The sequence below is a fragment of the Macrobrachium nipponense genome, chromosome 12, assembly GCF_015104395.2.
Source record: "Macrobrachium nipponense isolate FS-2020 chromosome 12, ASM1510439v2, whole genome shotgun sequence".
NCBI classification, from domain to species: Eukaryota; Metazoa; Arthropoda; class Malacostraca; order Decapoda; family Palaemonidae; genus Macrobrachium; species Macrobrachium nipponense.
This window is the reverse complement of record NC_087205.1, coordinates 91,758,480-91,779,259: the sequence shown is the minus strand read 5'-3', so window position 1 is coordinate 91,779,259 and position 20,780 is coordinate 91,758,480. Positions and strand designations below refer to the sequence as shown.

The 20,780-nt window shown below is 37.6% G+C and overlaps 1 protein-coding gene across 5 annotated transcripts in view; it reads right to left on the bottom strand.

Moving 5' to 3' along the window:
* The window catches only part of LOC135224659 (glycerol-3-phosphate acyltransferase 1, mitochondrial-like), a 72,800-nt gene that overhangs the window by 8,295 nt on the left and 43,725 nt on the right, over positions 1-20,780 (bottom strand). For 2 of the 5 annotated variants that reach the window (XM_064263878.1, XM_064263882.1), the window contains 5 exons: positions 6,456-6,617; positions 6,076-6,260; positions 5,518-5,751; positions 5,149-5,336; positions 4,111-4,244 (listed from right to left, as the gene is read on the bottom strand). In XM_064263878.1, the coding sequence (XP_064119948.1) occupies positions 4,111-4,244; positions 5,149-5,336; positions 5,518-5,751; positions 6,076-6,260; positions 6,456-6,617 (903 nt within the window). Of the gene's footprint in view, positions 1-4,110; positions 4,245-5,148; positions 5,337-5,517; positions 5,752-6,075; positions 6,261-6,455; positions 6,618-9,502; positions 9,886-13,118; positions 13,255-20,780 lie in introns of those variants that run through there. The other 3 variants (XM_064263879.1, XM_064263880.1, XM_064263881.1) reach the window with 3 other exon arrangements.

The following is a 20,780-nucleotide window of genomic DNA, read 5'->3' as shown; positions in this document are numbered from 1 at the left end:
CTTATTTTCCCAATTGGAGGATCTGAATTTGTACATCCGGCTTTTCAAATTAGGGTTAAAGGTTGACTAATAATAATAATAATAATAATAATAATAATAATAATAATAATCCTTGGGAAAGGATCTTTACCATAATTTCCTCAGTCTACTCAGCTGTAAATGAGTACCTATCCCTGATGGGGTAGGGTCCAGCTATGGGTTAAATAGCAAAACTCAGCAATGATGGAAAGAAATGAAGGAATAAACGACAACGACGTAAATGGAACCTCTGGCACAGAGGAGCTTCGTCCAGCAACCAGGTATTCAACCCAATTGAAGGGGAAGACGGTCAGGTACTTGGAGGTCGTCATCCAGCAACTGATCACCACAACGACAATAATCAACAGCCTGAGATTGGAGCTACAGAGGCAAAAAGGAAGAAATGGACAAGAGAAGAAAAAAAGGAAATATGGAGATGCTACATCAGAAGCAACCCGACGGAGAGAGGATATAGAAGAAGATTGGTCAACATCTGGAATGAGAGGAATAACACCCCCCAAACAGAGCAGAGGCTGGCAGACCAAGTAAGGAACATAAAGAAAAAGAACTGGCTCTCCCCAACAGAAAGAGAAGAACTGGAAAGGGAAATGTCACACGACAACGAGTTACACGAAGACGAACTGAGAGACGATGCCTCAGAAGACGACAGGGAGGATGAGGTATCAAACAACGACACACGAAGAAACACCGACGAAGTAACAGAGAGGATGGAATGGGTAGAAAAGATTAGACAATGGATGGAGCCAGATACAGAGAGAATAAAGATCCCCTCCATGAAAGCCTACAACACCAAGAAATTAAGGGAGAAAACGAGTGAGGTCAATGAAATAATGGGCATAATACACACCACCAGTATCACAGAAACAAATAACTTGACATATGCAGGAGCAAGATTAGTAGCAGAACTGATGGGGATTCGAACACCACCACCACCAGCACAACCAACCCAACAGAAACCAAAACAGCAACCTCCTTGGAAAAGGCGCCTGGAAAAGCAAATCATGGTGATGAGATCTGACTTGAGTAAACTGAAAGAGATGGCAGAAAAAGGCTAAGAAGCAAGAAAACAAGGGAGGAACTCAACGAGAAATACAAAGTACAAGAGAGGGGACTAAACAACACAATAGAAGATGTAAAACAGAGGCTTAAGGCCAAAGCACATAAGATCCAACGGTACATGAACAGGAATAAGGGATACCAACAGAACAAACTATTCGGAACCAACCAGAAAAGACTATACAGCCAACTAAGAGGGGAAGACAACCACCCAGAAATTCCTGAAGCCGAACCAAGTAAGAGACTCTGGGAAAACATATGGAGCAATCCGGTATCACACAACAAACATGCAACATGGCTCCAGGAAGTCAAGGAAGAAGAAACAGGGAGAATAAAACAAAGATTCACAGAGATCACGACAAGACACAGTCAGACACCAACTAAAGAAAATGCCAAACTGGAAAGCCCCAGGTCCCGATGAAGTCCATGGATACTGGCTCAAAAACTTCAAGGCCCTACACCCACGAATAGCAGAACAACTCCAGCATTGTATCTCAAATCACCAAGCACCCAAATGGATGACCACAGAACAGGTATCATCAGTGAAAGGCTATACAACTACCTAGAGGAGACAAACACCATCCCCCACCAACAGAAAGGCTGCAGAAGGAAGTGTAGGGGCACAAAAGACCAGCTCCTGATAGACAAAATGGTAATGAAGAACAGTAGGAGAAGGAAAACCAACCTAAGCATGGCATGGATAGACTATAAGAAAGCCTTCGACATGATACCACACACATGGCTAATAGAATGCCTGAAAATATATGGGGCAGAGGAAAACACCATCAGCTTCCTCAAAAATACAATGCGCAACTGGAATACAATACTTACAAGCTCTGGAATAAGACTAGCAGAGGTTAATATCAGGAGAGGGATCTTCCAGGGCGACTCACTGTCCCCACTACTCTTCGTAGTAGCCATGATTCCCATGACAAAAGTACTACAAAAGATGGATGCCGGGTACCAACTCAAGAAAAGAGGCAACAGAATCAACCATCTGATGTTCATGGACGACATCAAGCTGTATGGTAAGAGCAGCAAGGAAATAGATACCCTAATCCAGACTGTAAGGATTGTATCTGGGGACATCAGGATGGAGTTTGGAATAGAAAAATGCGCCTTAGTCAACATACAAAAAGGCAAAGTAACGAGAACTGAAGGGATAAAGCTACCAGATGGGAGCAACATCAAACACATAGATGAGACAGGATACAAATACCTGGGAATAATGGAAGGAGGGGATATAAAACACCAAGAGATGAAGGACACGATCAGGAAAGAATATATGCAGAGACTCAAGGCGATACTCAAGTCAAAACTCAACGCCGGAAATATGATAAAAGCCATAAACACATGGGCAGTGCCAGTAATCAGATACAGCGCAGGAATAGTGGAATGGACGAAGGCAGAACTCCGCAGCATAGATCAGAAAACCAGGAAACATATGACAATACACAAAGCACTACACCCAAGAGCAAATACGGACAGACTATACATAACACGAAAGGAAGGAGGGAGAGGACTACTAAGTATAGAGGACTGCGTAAACATCGAGAACAGAGCACTGGGGCAATATCTGAAAACCAGTGAAGACGAGTGGCTAAAGAGTGCATGGAAGAAGACTGATAAAAGTAGACGAAGACCCAGAAATATACAGAGACAGGAGAAAGACAGACAGAACAGAGGACTGGCACAACAAACCAATGCACGGACAATACATGAGACAGACTAAAGAACTAGCCAGCGATGACAATTGGCAATGGCTACAGAGGGGAGAGCTAAAGAAGGAAACTGAAGGAATGATAACAGCGGCACAAGATCAGGCCCTAAGAACCAGGTATGTTCAAAGAACGATAGACGGAAACAACATCTCTCCCATATGTAGGAAGTGCAATACGAAAAATGAAACCATAAACCACATAGCAAGTGAATGCCCGGCACTTGCACAGAACCAGTACAAAAAGAGGCATGATTCAGTAGCAAAAGCCCTCCACTGGAGCCTGTGCAAGAAACATCAGCTACCTTGCAGTAATAAGTGGTACGAGCACCAACCTGAAGGAGTGATAGAAAACGATCAGGCAAAGATCCCTGGGACTATGGTATCAGAACGGATAGGGTGATACGTGCAAACAGACCAGACGTGACGTTGATTGACAAAGTCAAGAAGAAAGTATCACTCATTGATGTCGCAATACCATGGGACACCAGAGTTGAAGAGAAAGAGAGGGAAAAAATGGATAAGTATCAAGATCTGAAAATAGAAATAAGAAGGATATGGGATATGCCAGTGGAAATCGTACCCATAATCATAGGAGCACTAGGCACGATCCCAAGATCCCTGAAAAGGAATCTAGAAAAAACTAGAGGCTGAAGTAGCTCCAGGACTCATGCAGAAGAGTGTCATCCTAGAAACGGCACACATAGTAAGAAAAGTGATGGACTCCTAAGGAGGCAGGATGCAACCCGGAACCCCACACTATAAATACCACCCAGTCGAATTGGAGGACTGTGATAGAGCAAAAAAAAAAAAAAAAAAAAAAAAAAAAAAAAAAAAAAAAAAATTAATAATAATAATAATAATAATAATAATAATAATAATAATAATATCTTTTTCAAACAACCTTCAATAAAGAGAATACAAATGAGTTTCTTTGTAACAGCTGGTAAATTGTATACCATCTGTCCCAAAGTTCATTTATTCCTTGAGGTTTCATTAGTTCTCTTTGTCATTTACAAAAAGGTGTATTCACCCATGGATACAATAATAATAATATAATAATTACAATAATAATATGTCTTTTTAAAAAGGATAGCTGCACTGTGCAAATTGATCTTATAATTGAGTTTTCTCAATTTTTCTTATGACTCGCTTCTCTTGCATGCTATTATTCGTCAACAACAGGCCAATGTTCATATTTGGGCAACTATAAACACCGTTTCTACACTAGAATGGAAGGGTTTAAAAGATGAAAACAATCACTTATATCACAGATTCAAACCTGATATTTCACTCACCTTGCTCTGTCCCATTTGTTCACGGATGAAGTTCCCATCTAACAATTTGTCGTAATTGATTGCAATAGGAACAATGAGAGCATCATCCAAAGTACCATTCATATACGCATCCACGATGACGCTTAATAAGCCTCCTGGAGAAAGAAAACAAGACATTAGCACAAGAGTAATTTCATGTTCTACAAATAAGCATTTACAAATTAACCTAAGGTAGGCCGCCCTTATGTGATTAATATACAACACTTAACAAACAATCTTAACTGTGGAATAAATACACCTTTATTATACAATTTCAGATAGGAGCAGAATTGTGTATTTTTCTATGTGCCTGACAAAACAAAAAGTGGGAAAAGAATTTTTCTTCATAGAAATGATGAAAGGAACCAAGAGTTCACAGAAGTAATGAAAGGTACCAATGTTTAGCAGTAAGAGAAACAGTCATTAATAAAATTTTCCTAGTAACGCTGACTGGCAAAACATAATGAATGGAATGGAAAATAAAGTTTAGACCAAGTGCTGGGACCTGTGATCATTCAGTGCTGAAAGGGAAATTGAGAGTAATAAGATTTTAAAGGTTTAACAGGAAAAAAAAAAAAAAACTTGCAGTTGGACCATGAAGTACCTGTTTGGTGAGGGTGGAAAGTAAGATGGTAAAAAGAGAATATGAATGGAGGTACAGTAAAAGGAATGAAGGGGGTTGCAAATTGTGGCCAAAAAGGACACTGCCAGGAACCTTGGTTTTGCGGTGCACTAATAACATTACCCCTCTTTCATATTCTTTACTACTTTTACATGTTTCCTTTCTTTTTTTATCCACTTCATTATTCCCAACATATTCCACAACACACCCCACCTCTCTCTCTCTCTCTCTCTCTCTCTCTCTCTCTCTCTCTCTCTCTCTCTCTCTCTCTCTCTCTCTCTCTCTCTCTCTGTATGTACACATCCTCTTCCAGATATCACACCAACGAATACTTCCTCTTTTTGACTTGTACATGACACTGACATTCCCTGGACCTTATCATACTTGATGGGATTCACCTTTTGGCATGCATGGTTTTCCGGTACGAGTACGACCACCCTCAATGAAGAACTCCAAGTTGTAACCAGCTTGCAATGCATGTGTCACGTAAGTTTGTAGTACTGCCCTATACAGGAGGTCTTTCCGTGACTTAGAACTTTCTAGGCGTCGCTTGATGAAAAATCCTCCAAGTCCTCGTAACAGCCAACTGTAGAAAATAAAAGGAATGAATCATATGCAATAAAATTTTCCATCAATCCCAACTGTTAAGGACGACTCACTCTCTCCACTACCTCTTATTCACTTGGCAGCATAGAAACATGGTATAAAAAAAACAAAAACAAATGCTGATAACTTGGCCTTCATAACTGGTATACGTAATAACTAACCCAAAAACAGGAATACGGAGGTTGTCACCAGCTGCAACAATTGGGGCTGGAATCTGTTGGTTGAAGAGCACCCACGTGACAAAGAGATAGTCTACATGAGACCGATGAAGAGGGACAAAGATCATAGGTGTATCTCTTTTAATCGCTCGTTCTATCACCTCTTGCTGCCCACCGTGTATTGTGATAGACATCAAAAGGTTGCTGAATACTTTAAACAACACGTAACCTGTCAGTCTGAAAAAGTAAGTTAATATTAGAAAAAACTTCAACCTGTATATACGTATCATGTTACCAAAAGACTCATGTACTTCAAACTACTTGTTTCACAGAAACATTATGTATTTTAAAAGGACAAACTCCTAATTTGTCAGGGTTATGTGCAATCTGCTAGAGGAGGAACTCACATTTTTTAAGTGTATCCTTGCTGTGCTGTGCTACAGCAAGTCATGATCCACCAAGAGGTTTCCAAAAAGGTAAAATGAAGCTTCGGTTCTCTGAACTTCCCTCTACAAAAAACTAGTGGAAGAATTTTGAGGGAGAAAATGGCAAAAACATTACCTAATAAGAGTAGTAGATATCGCTGCTTTCATCTCTTTTAATAGTCTGTGTACTCTGGACGTGTGCTGAGCAAGGAGTGTCGAGAAAGCTTTCTTATTATCATCAGGGTCTAATCCCTTTTCTTCCATTTCTTCACAGACGGTCTGTTCCATCGCCACTACGACTCTATCATCTTGAAGAATCATCTAAGAAAAACACAAACTTATTATAGGAACACAGATGGCAATTATGTAAAACAATCTTAGCAAAACTGTTATAATCTATATGTATGTACTAATACAGACAAAAAATTCATGTCATGCATCACAGCAAACTACACAAGCACCGAGTGCCTTTTATTCATTCTCACAAAACTACTATTCTGTAAGTAGTCACATTACCTTATTCGGTATGTCTGGGTAATTGAAATTTGTTTTGAGGTTCATGCAGTGGAATATATAGCAACATTTTCGAGTTAGACAATATCGATCTGGATTGCTAGTAGAGACCTGTAGGATATTACGTAACCCTATCTTGGTTGTTGTGTCCGCAATCAGTCCATTCTGAAAGAAAAAATTTAATGGATTGACTACTCTGACAAATAATTTTGACATAAAAAGATGAAATATAAATATCCTTCCAATAAAACAATAAGATGACAAAAACTTATGCCAAAGGAAGAGCACTGGGACCTATGAGGTCATTCAGCGCTGAAAGGGAAATTGAGTAAAAATGTTTGAAAGGGGTAAAAGAAGAAAAACCTTGCGGGTGCACTATGAAACAATTGTTAGAGAGGGTGGACAGTAAAATGGAAGAAAGAGGATATGAAATCAAGGTAAAATGATGAGATGCATAAAAATTTAAGGTATAAATCATTATAATTTGAAAAACAAACTTTTCTGTACAAATATCAGACTTGGAACCATATCAATACTTTTTTATCAAATGCCAGAGCCACTTAAGCTTCCCTGAAGAGTGCTGGTTCAGTTTTTTTAATTAAGCTGCATTAACCACAGCCATGGCTAAACCCACCCTGGTGTTTGTGATAAAGCCATACTGACTAAGAGTCCCAGCTACAGCTTCTCTCCTGTAGCAACTACTGCCGCTATTGTGACCAGAACAAGCTGACACAGGGTGGGCACAAACCAATGATTTTCATCCCAACATCAGACTTCCTACAGATGGTAGCAGGTGAGGATCAAAGGGTTGTTAACCTTACATTGAAATTCTATCACCAAGAGTAGCAAAAGCTACTTCCTTTAAAATAAATGTGGCCATGCAGTTTTATGCTCTTACAGTCAGAGTTTTTGTCAAGAATGCATATTTCATAGGTTATGTTAAACAGAAACTACAATTAAAACAAAATATATAATTTCCATGTTCCATAAATGCAATACTCATTTCATAAAACCTTAACAAATGGTAGGCATGTTTAACTTTGTCTTACATACAGGGCAAACTCAGCAAAACTATACTATGCCAGTAGTATTAGTTCCTGTCAATCTTGTTGCAATAAAAACTCATTAGCTTCCATTCTGGTGGTAAAGTGAACTGAATATAGAATTTAGGCCACAATCCAAGCACTAGGACCTAAGAGGTCATTCAGTGCTGAAACAGAAATTACAGTAAAAGGTTTGAAAGGTATAAAAGGAGCAGACCTTGCATTGCAGTATGAATCAACTGTTAGTAGAGGGTGGAGTGACAGGGGCTGCAGCTAAGGACCGAAGGCATGCTGCACAGAACAGTTTGACAAGCTAAGTGGAGGATATTCTCACTAAAGAGGTCACATTTGTTAAACAAATAATAATAATAATTTTAACATATATTTTTTAATTCCAGTTGTCAATACAGTACAACAGTAATAATTGAATTGCTATACACTTGAAACCCCTCCTAGTCATGAAAAAAAGAATATGAATATACAGTAATTAATGAATATTTCTCTAAGAATAATTCTGTGAATAGGGGAATTTTCACGAATATTATGGATGTACATTCCTCAGACAAACCCCCAAAAAGGTGAAGTTGTGAATACTGAACTGCGAATACGTGGGGGTCCACTGTATTCTCAAAATAATCTTAAAAGATTAATTCACCACTCTTGATGTACTGTAATGATTATATGAGCCATGATGGATGTTCAACTTGTGGGTTAACAGGAATCAAACATGAGGTTTTGCTTAACTAAAGTGGTTATACTAAGCACTACCTTGATATGCCAAACATAATGGGGCCTTCTTCATCCAACAAATCCTACGAAAAACCTTTGTTGCAGACATAATAGGATAGTTCCCATTCTTAAACCACATACAAGAAAAAGGTGCTTACAATCTCTCATTATACACTTTTTGCATTAGTTGAACTTTTCCTTCAAGTTCAAGTGATAAGAATTCTTCCGAGGGCACATTAAATGACCAACTTCATAGATGACACATAAGACCTGCAGTTGCATTAAAGAACAACCCATTATATTATGGAATGCCATGTCAGCTCATTCACACTCCACTGAAGGCAAGAGTTTCCTGACTAAAAGCAGAGAACTTCAGCAACTCTTGAAGACGACTGAAGCTAAATTCCTCAGTGCATTTTGGGGCAAGATAACTGCAGCTGTACGCTAGAAAAGCTCAAAGGAAATGAGAAAACTACTATATTAAAATCCCCACACTTCTTGTCATAATTATCATATAAGAATAAATAGTACTGAAAGTTCAATCACAAGACAACAGACAATTGAAAAATTTAATCCTAAATGATGCCATACATTCACACAAGAAATTTGCCACTCTACTCAATGCATTATCAAAAAGTGAAAAACCTTAACAGCTCCTTCGACTTGCTTCTAATACTGTACAACTCCCATCCCTTTACTCAAGAGTAGAGGATTCTGACATGTGGACTCTCCACCAACGTCAACATCACACACAAAATGCAACAGAACATTTTAAACATTTTTTCTTTCAAAAAGATTGACAAATACAAAACAAATATACCAGAGAGACAATTGAAAGTGCAGTCCAGTCACTGTCATTACTTAAGGAAAGTTTATGAAATCAGACAGCTTGCTGAGATGAATCCTTAGAGTGGAAATAAAAGCACTAAACTTGTGGATTCAAGAAAAACAACAATAATCCTTCTGCTGATTTAGTACACTGTACTGTAGACTGCCTTGGAATCTTAACCTGTGCGTTAACTACAAGAATAATGTAAAACTATGAATTGTATCCAAGCATGAATATTTTCCTCAATTTATTTTCTTGCATTCTATATACAGTACTGCATAATGCCTAAGCAATACAATCTGATGTTCCCACTTTGTTGCGGTTCCAAATACAGCAGCAAGGAAAAGGGTAATGGAGCATTCAGTTAAATTTTGAAGCACTGTACAATTCAAACCAATTAAACTGTAAAACACTCTGAAAAAAACTGTGAATTAAACAGTATCACGTACATTACTCTTTATTTCCGAGAGACAACCAGGCAGAGGAGATTCTGGTGGCGTGGGCATTGTACTCGCAGCAATCTCTGGAGCCAGAGGATGACCAGCAGTGGAGCCCCACATAGTGCTCAGAGGTTCTGGAGCACCCGTGACCTTAGTTGCAACAGATGGGATGGTCACAGTGGTGGCAGTGTTGGGAATGGTCATTGTTGTGTATGCCTTTGTGGGGGAGTCAAGCTGTCTCCACGACAAGCCCAACGCATTTTTATCGGTTATTATTTCCATTTAATCTACAGGTAAATTTAGATAAGTTCCAAATACTATCATGTGTTTAAATACATTAATAATCCATTGCTCAACGGCCCATCTTGTATAAATCTTAGAAAAACTGAAAGCTGAAAAAATACAGAAATATTATGACTTAATTTTGGCTGTAGGTAAATTGTACACGTATTCAAAACTGAGTAATAAGTGTATCCAAAAATTTGAGATCATGAATACCTCAAGTTTGTTTGTTATGCTATTTTTATATGTACCCTACTGTATATATACCATACAATTATAAAAAAAAATAAAAATAAATAAAATAAATTTTAAATGAGCACACACATCATACTGTATTCTATGAATACTCCTGTTGCTCCTGACGTAAGTAGGCCATGTTACTCTGGACCTAAATGGTCTATACAAACTGACCTTACTAATGACAAAACTTATCTCTTCAAAGTTGCCATAAAGTGACTTATTTCAATGATGAAGCATTTGACCAAAAAAGAAAAAAAAAATTGGCTACAATCAAATTATTGTATGCTATTTAACTTCAACTGACCTTTTCCTACTGACTGATAATGATATGCATTGAATGCACGTTTCCCATTACACCAAAGAATACTAATGTGTAGACTGTGTTACTGTGTTACTTAGGGTATATCAATTAGTAAGCTGTTGAGCATTCTAGTGACAAGCGCACCACCTATTCCCACAGCATGTTACTTTACGAAAATTATTAATTTAGTACATTATGCCTCCATTGAGTACTATATATCAAGGTTATGAAGGCTACTGTTGGCCACTATTAATACAGTAATTGAAATACATTGTTCCTCTGATTAGAGGATGACCTTCCCTTTTGAAATGCTATAAAATTTAATAATGTGTGAATATGCAGTATATAACCTCTTTTGCAAAATTCAGCTGCTTTTGGGATGACCATGGTGTCAATACAAAATTGATGTGAAGTTATGAACAGAACAGAGTTTAGTAGGGGATCAGATAGGATAAGATGAGACGTTACATCAAAGAGATAGAGGCAGAGGTGGAATCTGATTGAAAACATATGACGGGAAACTTTGTGTTAAGATTTTTTTGCATGTATATAGTGGTTGGCAAGAAGGAGCAGATGTTTGTTAGTTTCGCAGTGAGGGGTATGCAGGGATGGTAGGGAATAGGCTGGGGTTACTGTTGACCTTGTCTTGCTTCTTTAAGATTAGGAGGAAGAAGAGATTAGGGGATGTGAGCCTGGCGATGAGGATGAGGAATGGGGGGGAGGGGGGGAATGTGGGGATGAAGAGAAAGGAGAAGCAGGAAAGCATTGGGATGAAGAAGAAGTACTAAAGGGAGGAAGAGGAACATGATGGGAAGAGAAATGTTTTGTAAATGTAGTCATTTTACAATTCCCATGATGAATGTATTGACAGTTGCCGATGTTGCAGTGAAGACATTTTCCAAGAAATACTTTGGGTAATAGTAGGTCTTCCATGCATTCTCCTCACTGCATCCTGACAATGACATGACGCTGTAATTTACCAATTTTTGGCATAGTCCCAGTGACACTGGGGACAACGGCTAAACTTCTAAAGCAGATGTTGGGAATCATTGCAAGGGGACGTGCAGGAAGGAGGGGAGGAAGTGGGTCTTTGGGTGTGAAGCAGCAGGGGGATTGAGGAAGGGGAGACACTGGCTTCATGTGGCTTGGGGGGAAGTGGACAGGGAGACCAGGCTATGAGGGTGCAGTGTGTATGTTGGGGAATGACTGCGATTCTGAGAGAGGATAAGAGAGATATAAGAGCAAAATCACACATTTCATATTGTACCATAATACAGTATTTTCAATGTACAAAAATGAACTATATCACGCACAAGTAAACAAATACATCCTCATCTATTTAATGTTAATTTAACAACAAAAACTGTGTACTGAATCATATTGGTATAATTATTACTTCTATATAAAAATAATTCTAAGGGCATATGTAGTTTATGTTATAACCTATTATAGTACTTTGAACGTTAAAAGCTCACATTAACAAATCTTCATGTTTGCCCGAGGCGTATCCGACTGCATTAATATAACCCCCATAACTGCAGAATGCTACGAAAATTTGGACAGCAACTTTGCAATAAGTCTGTGTTATGTTATAAAATACATATGGAGTTTCCCTACCCTAAGCTAAACATTATAGTTTGCCTTGTAGAAATTTTTAATAATATACTACTTATATGGAGTTTGCCTAGCCTGAGCTAAAAACGTTGTAGTTTTCCTTGTAGAAAGTTTTTTTTTTTTCTTTTATAAAATATACTATATGGAGTTTGCCTAGCCTGAGCTAAATATTGTAGCTTTCCTTAACAGAAAAATTGTTATAACTACTATATGGAGTTTGCCAACCCTGAGCTAAAAACATTGTAGTTTGCCTTGTACAGAAATTAAATCAAATTAATTATCGCTAAGTTGATGATAATCTTTGAAAAAAATGAAAGAAAGAAAAAGAAAAGTCTACCATGAAGTGAATATCGGCCATAATTTGACGAGCACCATCTTACAGGACAGTGTGTGAATATAAATACCCTACCATATATATATATATATATATATATATATATATATATATATATATATGTGTGTGTGTGTGTGTGTATATATATATATAATATATATATATATATATATATATATATATATACATAAACACTATACAGTAAGATTGTGCTCATCAAATTGTGGCCGATATTCATTTCCTGATGGACTTTTGATTTTTTTTAAAGATTATCATCATGTTATACATACATATATATATATATATATATATATATATATATATATATATATATACGTATATTATAAGTAAATATAACCACGACTGGGCCCCAAAGACATTAACCCAAATATCGTTGTAGGTACATTTGGAAGGTGTCACTGACATTACTGGCGGTTTCACTTTGTCTTAAATGAGATGGAAATAAAACACACATAAAAAACGTATAAAAACACTGGCGGCCACGCAGCCTTCACACGGAGTGTCAAAAAGAGAATATTCGTAGGTCGGGCCTCTCTTAATTGAGAACGATCTCAACTCTGAATGCACCCGAGAAATCAGCTGTTCTCATTCAAAGCCTCCTGGAGTATAGTAAATGGCTGCTTTGGCTCTTGCCCACTAGACGAGTCACACAAAAAAAAAAATGAAAAAAAAAAAATTAATGTCTACGCCGTTTCCTGCAACGAGTCACATTCACATCGTCCTGAACGCATCTAAAACGTCCTCGAGTGTCTCATGTTCATGTCAGACATGATTTTTTCCAATTTATTCCACCGGAGAAACGAGAAAACGGTCAAAAGAGACGGCGGCCGCACTCTCACATATATTCCCACCGCTGCCAACCCGGCATACTGAAGTTACAATTGACTCGGGAGCTGGTTGGTGGTGGACTGGTGGTGGCCAGGCCAGGATGGCATCCGCTCCTCTCCCTCCTCTCCTCTCCTCTCCCTCTCTCTCACCGAGCCCTACTCGAACCATTTGGATAATTTACCTCCACCGCGGTTGCCAATTTGGACGTTTTTTCCTTATCGCAACTTACGATGGCGAATTTCCAGATATGTTTAGTTTCGTTTCCGTCCCGGGACGAAAACGAAGCCACGGGTGGCGTGTCGGTCGAAAATTGATTTGGGCCAACGGAACGCATCGTCGGCCGATATACTACTGCGTAGCTACCTTTGGTAATGTTTGCCGCAACTAAAGCTTCCTGATCACTTCTATATAACATGACAACGGCAGCAGCAGCGTTTGCAATGGCACAGGAGTCATGAATTGGCATTAACAGACTTTTATATAGTTTAAATATCCCACGAGTTTAATTTCTTCAGACAGAAACGTATCAAATTTAATCACGAACACAAATCATCAGGGTAAAAATAATATTGACGGAATATATCAGTGTAGCGCACACGCGAGACCAATAAGAAAAAATGCATACAGCTTAAAGACTGCATTTTATAATAAAAAAAAAAAAATCACACACTGGCATAAGAGCCGGTTTAACGGGACTTTATTTTCGCGTTCTTCGGTATCAAGAGTCATCCATTAATTATCGACCAGATGCTACGAGCCACCAAGAGAAAGCGCCTCATAAAAATTCCCGTTGCAGATCGAAGTTAGAAATAAATTGAATTTAAGAGTTTATATTATCAAAAGGTCATTTTTAAATTTTAAATTAATAATTTGGACGATCTTACTATTAATATATATAAGTGTATGCAAGAAGCTGGAAGTGCTTAATTCTGATAAACGATCGAACTAATATAAAAACAGTAACATTATACCCAGAGTTAAAGTATTATCACCCCTAATTTCATGGGACCCGAGTACCGTTATCAAAGTCATGATCAGCATATGATAGAAGAAGTAATGAACAATCTCCATACTAATGAGTGAAGAACTTGAAAACAAACACATGAAGCACTCCATCTAAAAACGTGTTAAAAAAAATGAGAGAGAAAAGATAAAATATATTCTGGCTCAAAATCGTCCTTGGAAAGCTTCTTGGCGTCTACGTAAGCAAACGTCTGGAAGGTCTCGGTACTTGCGCACCGGGAAAAAGAAAAAAGTGAGAAGAAAAAAAATCCTACATAATCGATATTACAGTCAGGGAAGCCCTACCAAATACACACTCACTCTCTGCTTTCGGTCATTCGCTTCGCTCGTCCAGCTGAACAAAGCTGGGGTGGTCGTACGACTCGACTATCCTACAAAGATTCACTTTTCTCTTTATTGATGCTTCCCGAACCTTCGGTGTTCACATAGTGGAATGCATTATTTCGCAAATATTAATACACACAAAAGATCTTCAGGCTTTGTAGTGACAAGCGTATCCAAAAAAAGAGCAAAGAATTCACGAAGTTGAGAGGACATTGTGGCTATTACAGTTGCATATGTATTTGATAAAAAAGTGACCAGTAGATTCTATCTATCTATCTATCTATCTATCTATCTATCTATCATCTATCTATCTATCTATCTATCTATCTATATATATATATATATATATATATATTATATATATATATATATATATATATACTAGACCACTTCCGCTTAGCCTCCAACAACGAATGGCTCCTGAAATAAAATAACAGTGGTCACAGCCACTTTCAAATTTCAGTAGCTGAAGTATGGACGAACCACACTTACATAAAAAAGGGTAAAAAAAAAAAAAACTTTCGTACCCAGCTGTTACACCGACGGGCTTACAGTCCGAAATAAAAGATTATAGAGGGAGCAAGTGAGCAAGAATTTCAGGAAGCAGTTATTCTACAAGAAACGAATGAGCATATGGAGCTCAGAATAAAAGATGCACGAGATAAATGCTCTCTGATACGAACGCAGTCCTAGCTGAGTCGATAGAGTGAGCACTATGAAGATCTATTAACCATGGAGGATAGAGAAGACAGATAGGCAGAGCTGAATGACAGACGAGAAAGGAAAAAAAGTTACTTCGATGATAAGCAGACGAATTGGAAGTCTCTACGAACTGATGCTATAAAAGGTGACATTTACATAAGTCGAATTGAATATAGGATGTAGGCCAAAGGCCAAGCACTGGGACTTATGAGGTCATTCAGCCCTGAAACGGAAACTTGACAGTAAAAGGTTTGAAAGGTGTAATAGGAGGAAAACCTCGCGGTTGGTAATGTCTACAGTGCACCGCATAGACTGACGGCACAACCTCCTTACGTGAGACATTTTCATAGGATATAAATCTAGACAAACAAAAATTATGAAGGAATAGGTAAAGGAAATAAAAGTACAGCATATTCAGAAACCAAAATAGATGGCAAATGGACTGATAATACTGAAGAAAGCCTGCAAGATGGTGTGAATGGTTAAAAAAAAATCCGTACAATATCGAATTCAATTTACCTTTAGAATAAGTTACAACTAAAGATTAATTATATATGGCAAGAGCTTCTGTCCCAAACAGGTCTTGAATCTGTACCTATTTTGGGAGGTTTGATACAGAGGCAGACGAAATATTCAATGACATAAACAAAAATACAGACTGCTGAGGTAGTACTACACTATAGATAAGGCTATTCACTGTCACTTAATCGCTAATTAACTCGTTATCATGAAGGAGGTTTAAATCGGGTGATGAACCTAGCAGAAATTAAGAGAGAGAAGAGAGAGAGAGAGAGAGAGAGTCGGTTACAACTGGCAACTAGACGTTTCGTAACGGGGCGGATTACGTTCAGAGTGGCGTGGTGCATTTCCACGTGATATATGTCATTTCCAATTCTCTATCTTCTTCTATTTATTCATTTTTTTCTTCTTCTTCCCTCATTATCAATTCAAGAGGTCGGGAGGTCCCGTCTTCAATTCATAAGCAAGCGATAGTTACAGGAAGTGTTCTCAAAGCATCAATTGACTTTTAGTAATATATTATTATTATTATTATTATTATTATTATTATTATTATTATTATTATTATTATTATATTAAGAAGATGAACCCTATTCATATAGAACAAGCCCAACACAGGGGGCAAGTGTTATTATTATTATTATTATTATTATTATTATTATTATTATTACAGAACAAGCCCACACAACAGGGACCACTGACTGGTGTTGTTCATTCGAAAGAAGTGACATAAGTTAATGGGAAATACAAAAAGAAGAGACTAGTTATTTGAAATGCAAATAAAATAACAAATGAATACATAAAATACCTAATACTCAATTATTAAAATATAAAATACAGGGCTTTTATGAATAAATATATATATAATATATATATATATATATATATATATATAGACGGGCTTTTGAATAATATATATAAGTATATATAATAATATAGATAAATATAATATATATATATACAATAATATTATAATATATATATACAGGGGGTCCTTGAGTTACGATGTTGATCCGTTCTTACGATGCGTCGTAACACGATTTTCAGCGTAAGTCGGAACATTGAAAAATACCACATGATTTAATGTAAATACCTATCAATAACAACGAGAGAACAATTCCTTACCTTTATTAGTTTGATTGGCTTGCACACTGGAGAGGAAGCTGCGGTGCTGGAGAGACTGGGGGAGGTTAGTGAAGAGAAAAAGAACCTCCAGAAGTTGCTGGAGATGCTGAGGCAGGTGATTCAATTATTAGACCACTACGCTGCTTAGTTATCACTGTCGCTTTCATAGGAGCAGATCCTTTCACATGTTCAACGATGGCGCTCTTTATCTTTGATAATGGTAGCAACGGTCGAACGGCTAAGGCCAAGCGAGCGGCCAATGTTTGTTGGCGTTTCTCCCTTCTCAGATCGCTTTATAATGTCCACTTTAATTTCCATGGTGATGGCCTTTCTTTCTTCGATGCACTACCATCAGAAGAGTCCGCCTTGCGCTTGGGAGCCATAACAAAGAGCAAAAAGTTACAAAAACGATACAACACGAGGGAGAGAGAGGCAGTGTAAACAACCAAAATGGCGTATGGGCGAGGAATGAGCGTAGCGAAGCGACGCCGTCCTCTCCCCCACAAAGCGATATTTTCTTCCGCCGTGCGCCCGGAACTAGTTTCGCGTTTGTTTACGTTGCTTACGACGCTAAACCGCGTAAGACGGAACGACGCAAAATATTATTTTTTATATTTTTATGGGGGCGCGTTCGTAACCACGAAACATCGTAAGTCGAGACCAGCGTAACCCGAGGACTTACTGTATATATATATATATATAATATATATATATTATATATATATATATATATATATATATATATAATATATATATATATATATACGTATATATATACCGTAACAGGAACCCGTTTTCTTCCTTTTATCAGAACTATTTATCTCATTTTCACAAAATAATTAGCTGATGAGGATTTCACTTGGATAATAACTTCTTCAATAGATAAAAGCCTCGTGATTCTCAAGTCAGCACGTGAAAAATAGCTTAAACGCTGTTTTCTTGAACAGATAAGATTAATCTTTGAAAGATGAATTGACGTCTTCACTCCAGGTGAGTGAGTACATTTTTTATGTTGCTAGGTAAGTCTGAAAACAAAACAATTAATGATCATCTCTCTCTAAAATTGCGTGACTCCGGAACAAGATCACATACATGAAATCAGTCGATCGTTTCAACTGTAAGCACTTTTCACTTATCGAGAATAGAATTTAGGCCAAGCACTGGGACCTATGAGGTCATTCAACGCTGAAGGAAAACTGACAGTAAGGAGGTTTCAAAACTGTAACTGGAGGAAAACCTCACAGTTGCATTATGAAACAATTGTTAGAGAGGGTGGAAAATCAGATGGAAGGATGAGAATATGAATGAAGGTACAGTAAAAGGAATGAAAGATGTTGCTGCTAGAGGCCCAAGGGGCACTGCAAAAACCCTTAAGGAATTCCTACAGTGCACCACTAGAAGTACACTGATGGTGCTTACCACCTATGGAAATTTTTTCCACTTATCAAAGCATTATTTTCAACTTTAGTACAATCTTGCATAAACGGTGAAGGAATTTGTGGCTACTTCCCCAAAATTGTCCCTTTCGCATCTTCATTAACTTATTTTTTCTCTGCCTCTTCCTTCTTAGTCATCAGTTTTCTTATCATTTAGCTGACTGTGAGTTACTGAGGGTTAAATTTAGTCGAATTCTGTTAGCAACCTTCATCCAACAGCTTACCCTTGGCATTCAAACAGGTCATTCCAAGGTTATCCTCTGGGAACACAGAAGGCCTCTTATCAGTAGAGGTGGTGGTCTCCTGGCATCAACAGGTCAAGTAATTCTAATTTAATCTTGAGGAAGATGGTAGCTAGCCAGGTATAACCTTATCAGTCACAAACTGAGTTCTTTTAATTACGTGGAGGCAGGTTTCGATTCAATTTCAGTACGTAATCCCTTTATATTTTAAGTCTTCACAATTAGTTTAATGTAAATGTTCCTTCCCTGTATATTTAACACTTCACCAGTTGTCTAAACATTCCTTCCCTGCATATTTAACACTTCACAATTTATTTAATGTAAATATACTATTTTTATATCTAATACTATACATTTTAAGTCTCTAGTTTTCCAAAACCAGTCGTCTTCTTTCTGCCAATATTTTTTCACTACGAAAGATTATCTGTTAGTAAAAGCGTAACTTAAGACTGATTACTAACAGTTTGCGTAACACTTACTGAAATTACTGCAACACATTGAGTCTATAAGCCTACTATTTAGTGAACAGTTGATTTAGACACTTCAGTCATCAACGAAACTTAGCGAGGCAATAATTTTCACACTGACACAGATAAAGTTAAAAGACAATCACAACAAAGAAATTTTATCAAAATGTCTTCACCAGAACACAAATAAACAAGTACGTAAATTAATTTCACTGGTAACTAAATATAATTTTTAAATGTACCATAACACTTCATAAATACAGCTGAAATTTCAAGACAGCAGGACAAATCAAAATGCAGTTAAAGATTGGAATAGCTGAGTATTCCGGGAAACCATTCATATCAAACTTCCTCTGTCCTAACATCCATTTTCGGTAATTTGCTTCTGTAAGTCTTGGAGCTTTGTGAAAACAAAGAAGTTTAATATTTGCTTTCAAGACACATCCCTTCTGATAACTGGATATCTCACTTCACCAAATGAGGTCTACAACAAGAGAAAATGATGACCAACTGAGTTTTAGGAATTTTAATACTATATTTTGTTTAATAAGATTTTGATTTTAGCAAATTTCAATTATTTCTAAAATGCATAGAGTTGTGTTTGGTATTTAAAAAATCAATAACTTTCTTCAACGATATTTGATCTTGATACATTTCTTCTTAATATTCTGGCACAAACAACGTGCAGGACTGCTTATGTACAGTGTAGGCTTACGCAGATTAGGCCATATGGGACTAGTAATTTCTTTGTTTTGCATAGCAACCTACTGACATTAAAACTCATGGCCAAAGATGCTTTCGTTACACTAAGTTTCAGCTACAATCAACGAGCAACTACAGTACAGTTACTTTCGTAATATTCTTACTCAGTATCCTTCAACCAAGAAAACCTTTACTAGCAAATAAAAAATAGAATAACTGAGACTTTTCAAATCATAAATCCAATTTATTCAAGACTGCAACTATTTGTAAACACTTGAGCTATAAATAAGAAAAATTAGAAATGGGGGCAAATTATTAGATTTATTCTAACAGTAATATTCACAAAGCTTTCTTGACAGGTTGGGAAGGATGTTTAATGCTTTAAATACGTCAAGACTCAGTCTATTACCTCAGCCACTTCCTTATGAAGCTCCTCTGCCAAAAGGAAATTCTCATTTCAGTGAGATGTGAGTAACGGAACCACTAGGTCTTGACAGACTGGAAGAATTGGGAGGTGAGGTTCTGGACAAGCAACAGGAGAGGGTGAGTTACTTCAATATACTGTAGTCACTAAAGGATTAAACCAAGGACACGACCACAGCCTGCCACAACAGCACAAAGGCTCAAACTAAGGAGAGGGAAAGCTTGTCAAAGGTTCAACAGATCTGGAACAGTGAAAATTTGCCAATGAGGCACCTGAGACCCCATGGCAATACATAACTAGATTTTAAAGGCATTCCTTCTATAATTACTATGATGGGGGCTAGGAGTGATGTCTGAACTGCTCCACAAGGATAGCCTTGTGGAGCAATCCTGGTTGCGCTTCACTGAGAACAAAAGGCACCATGTCTAATGAGTTTGGTGCTTGTGTCTCTGTTAGCCGATTCCTGAAGCAAAAAGCACTTAATAAATTTGTATGATTCCAAGAGTTTGGGCTTCCACCATCTCACACTAACCAGGACAGGAAGGCCTGATTCACAAAGTCCAGGTGCAGAGCAAGGAATGCATCAAGACAGGGCATGGTGACAGGTTCCAGGGTTGGCATCTGATGAATAGGAGCTATGGTAGCAGGAAAAACAAGCAGTTACAGTGTTTCATCACAGATTTCAAATGGAGGCAAGGTAGTA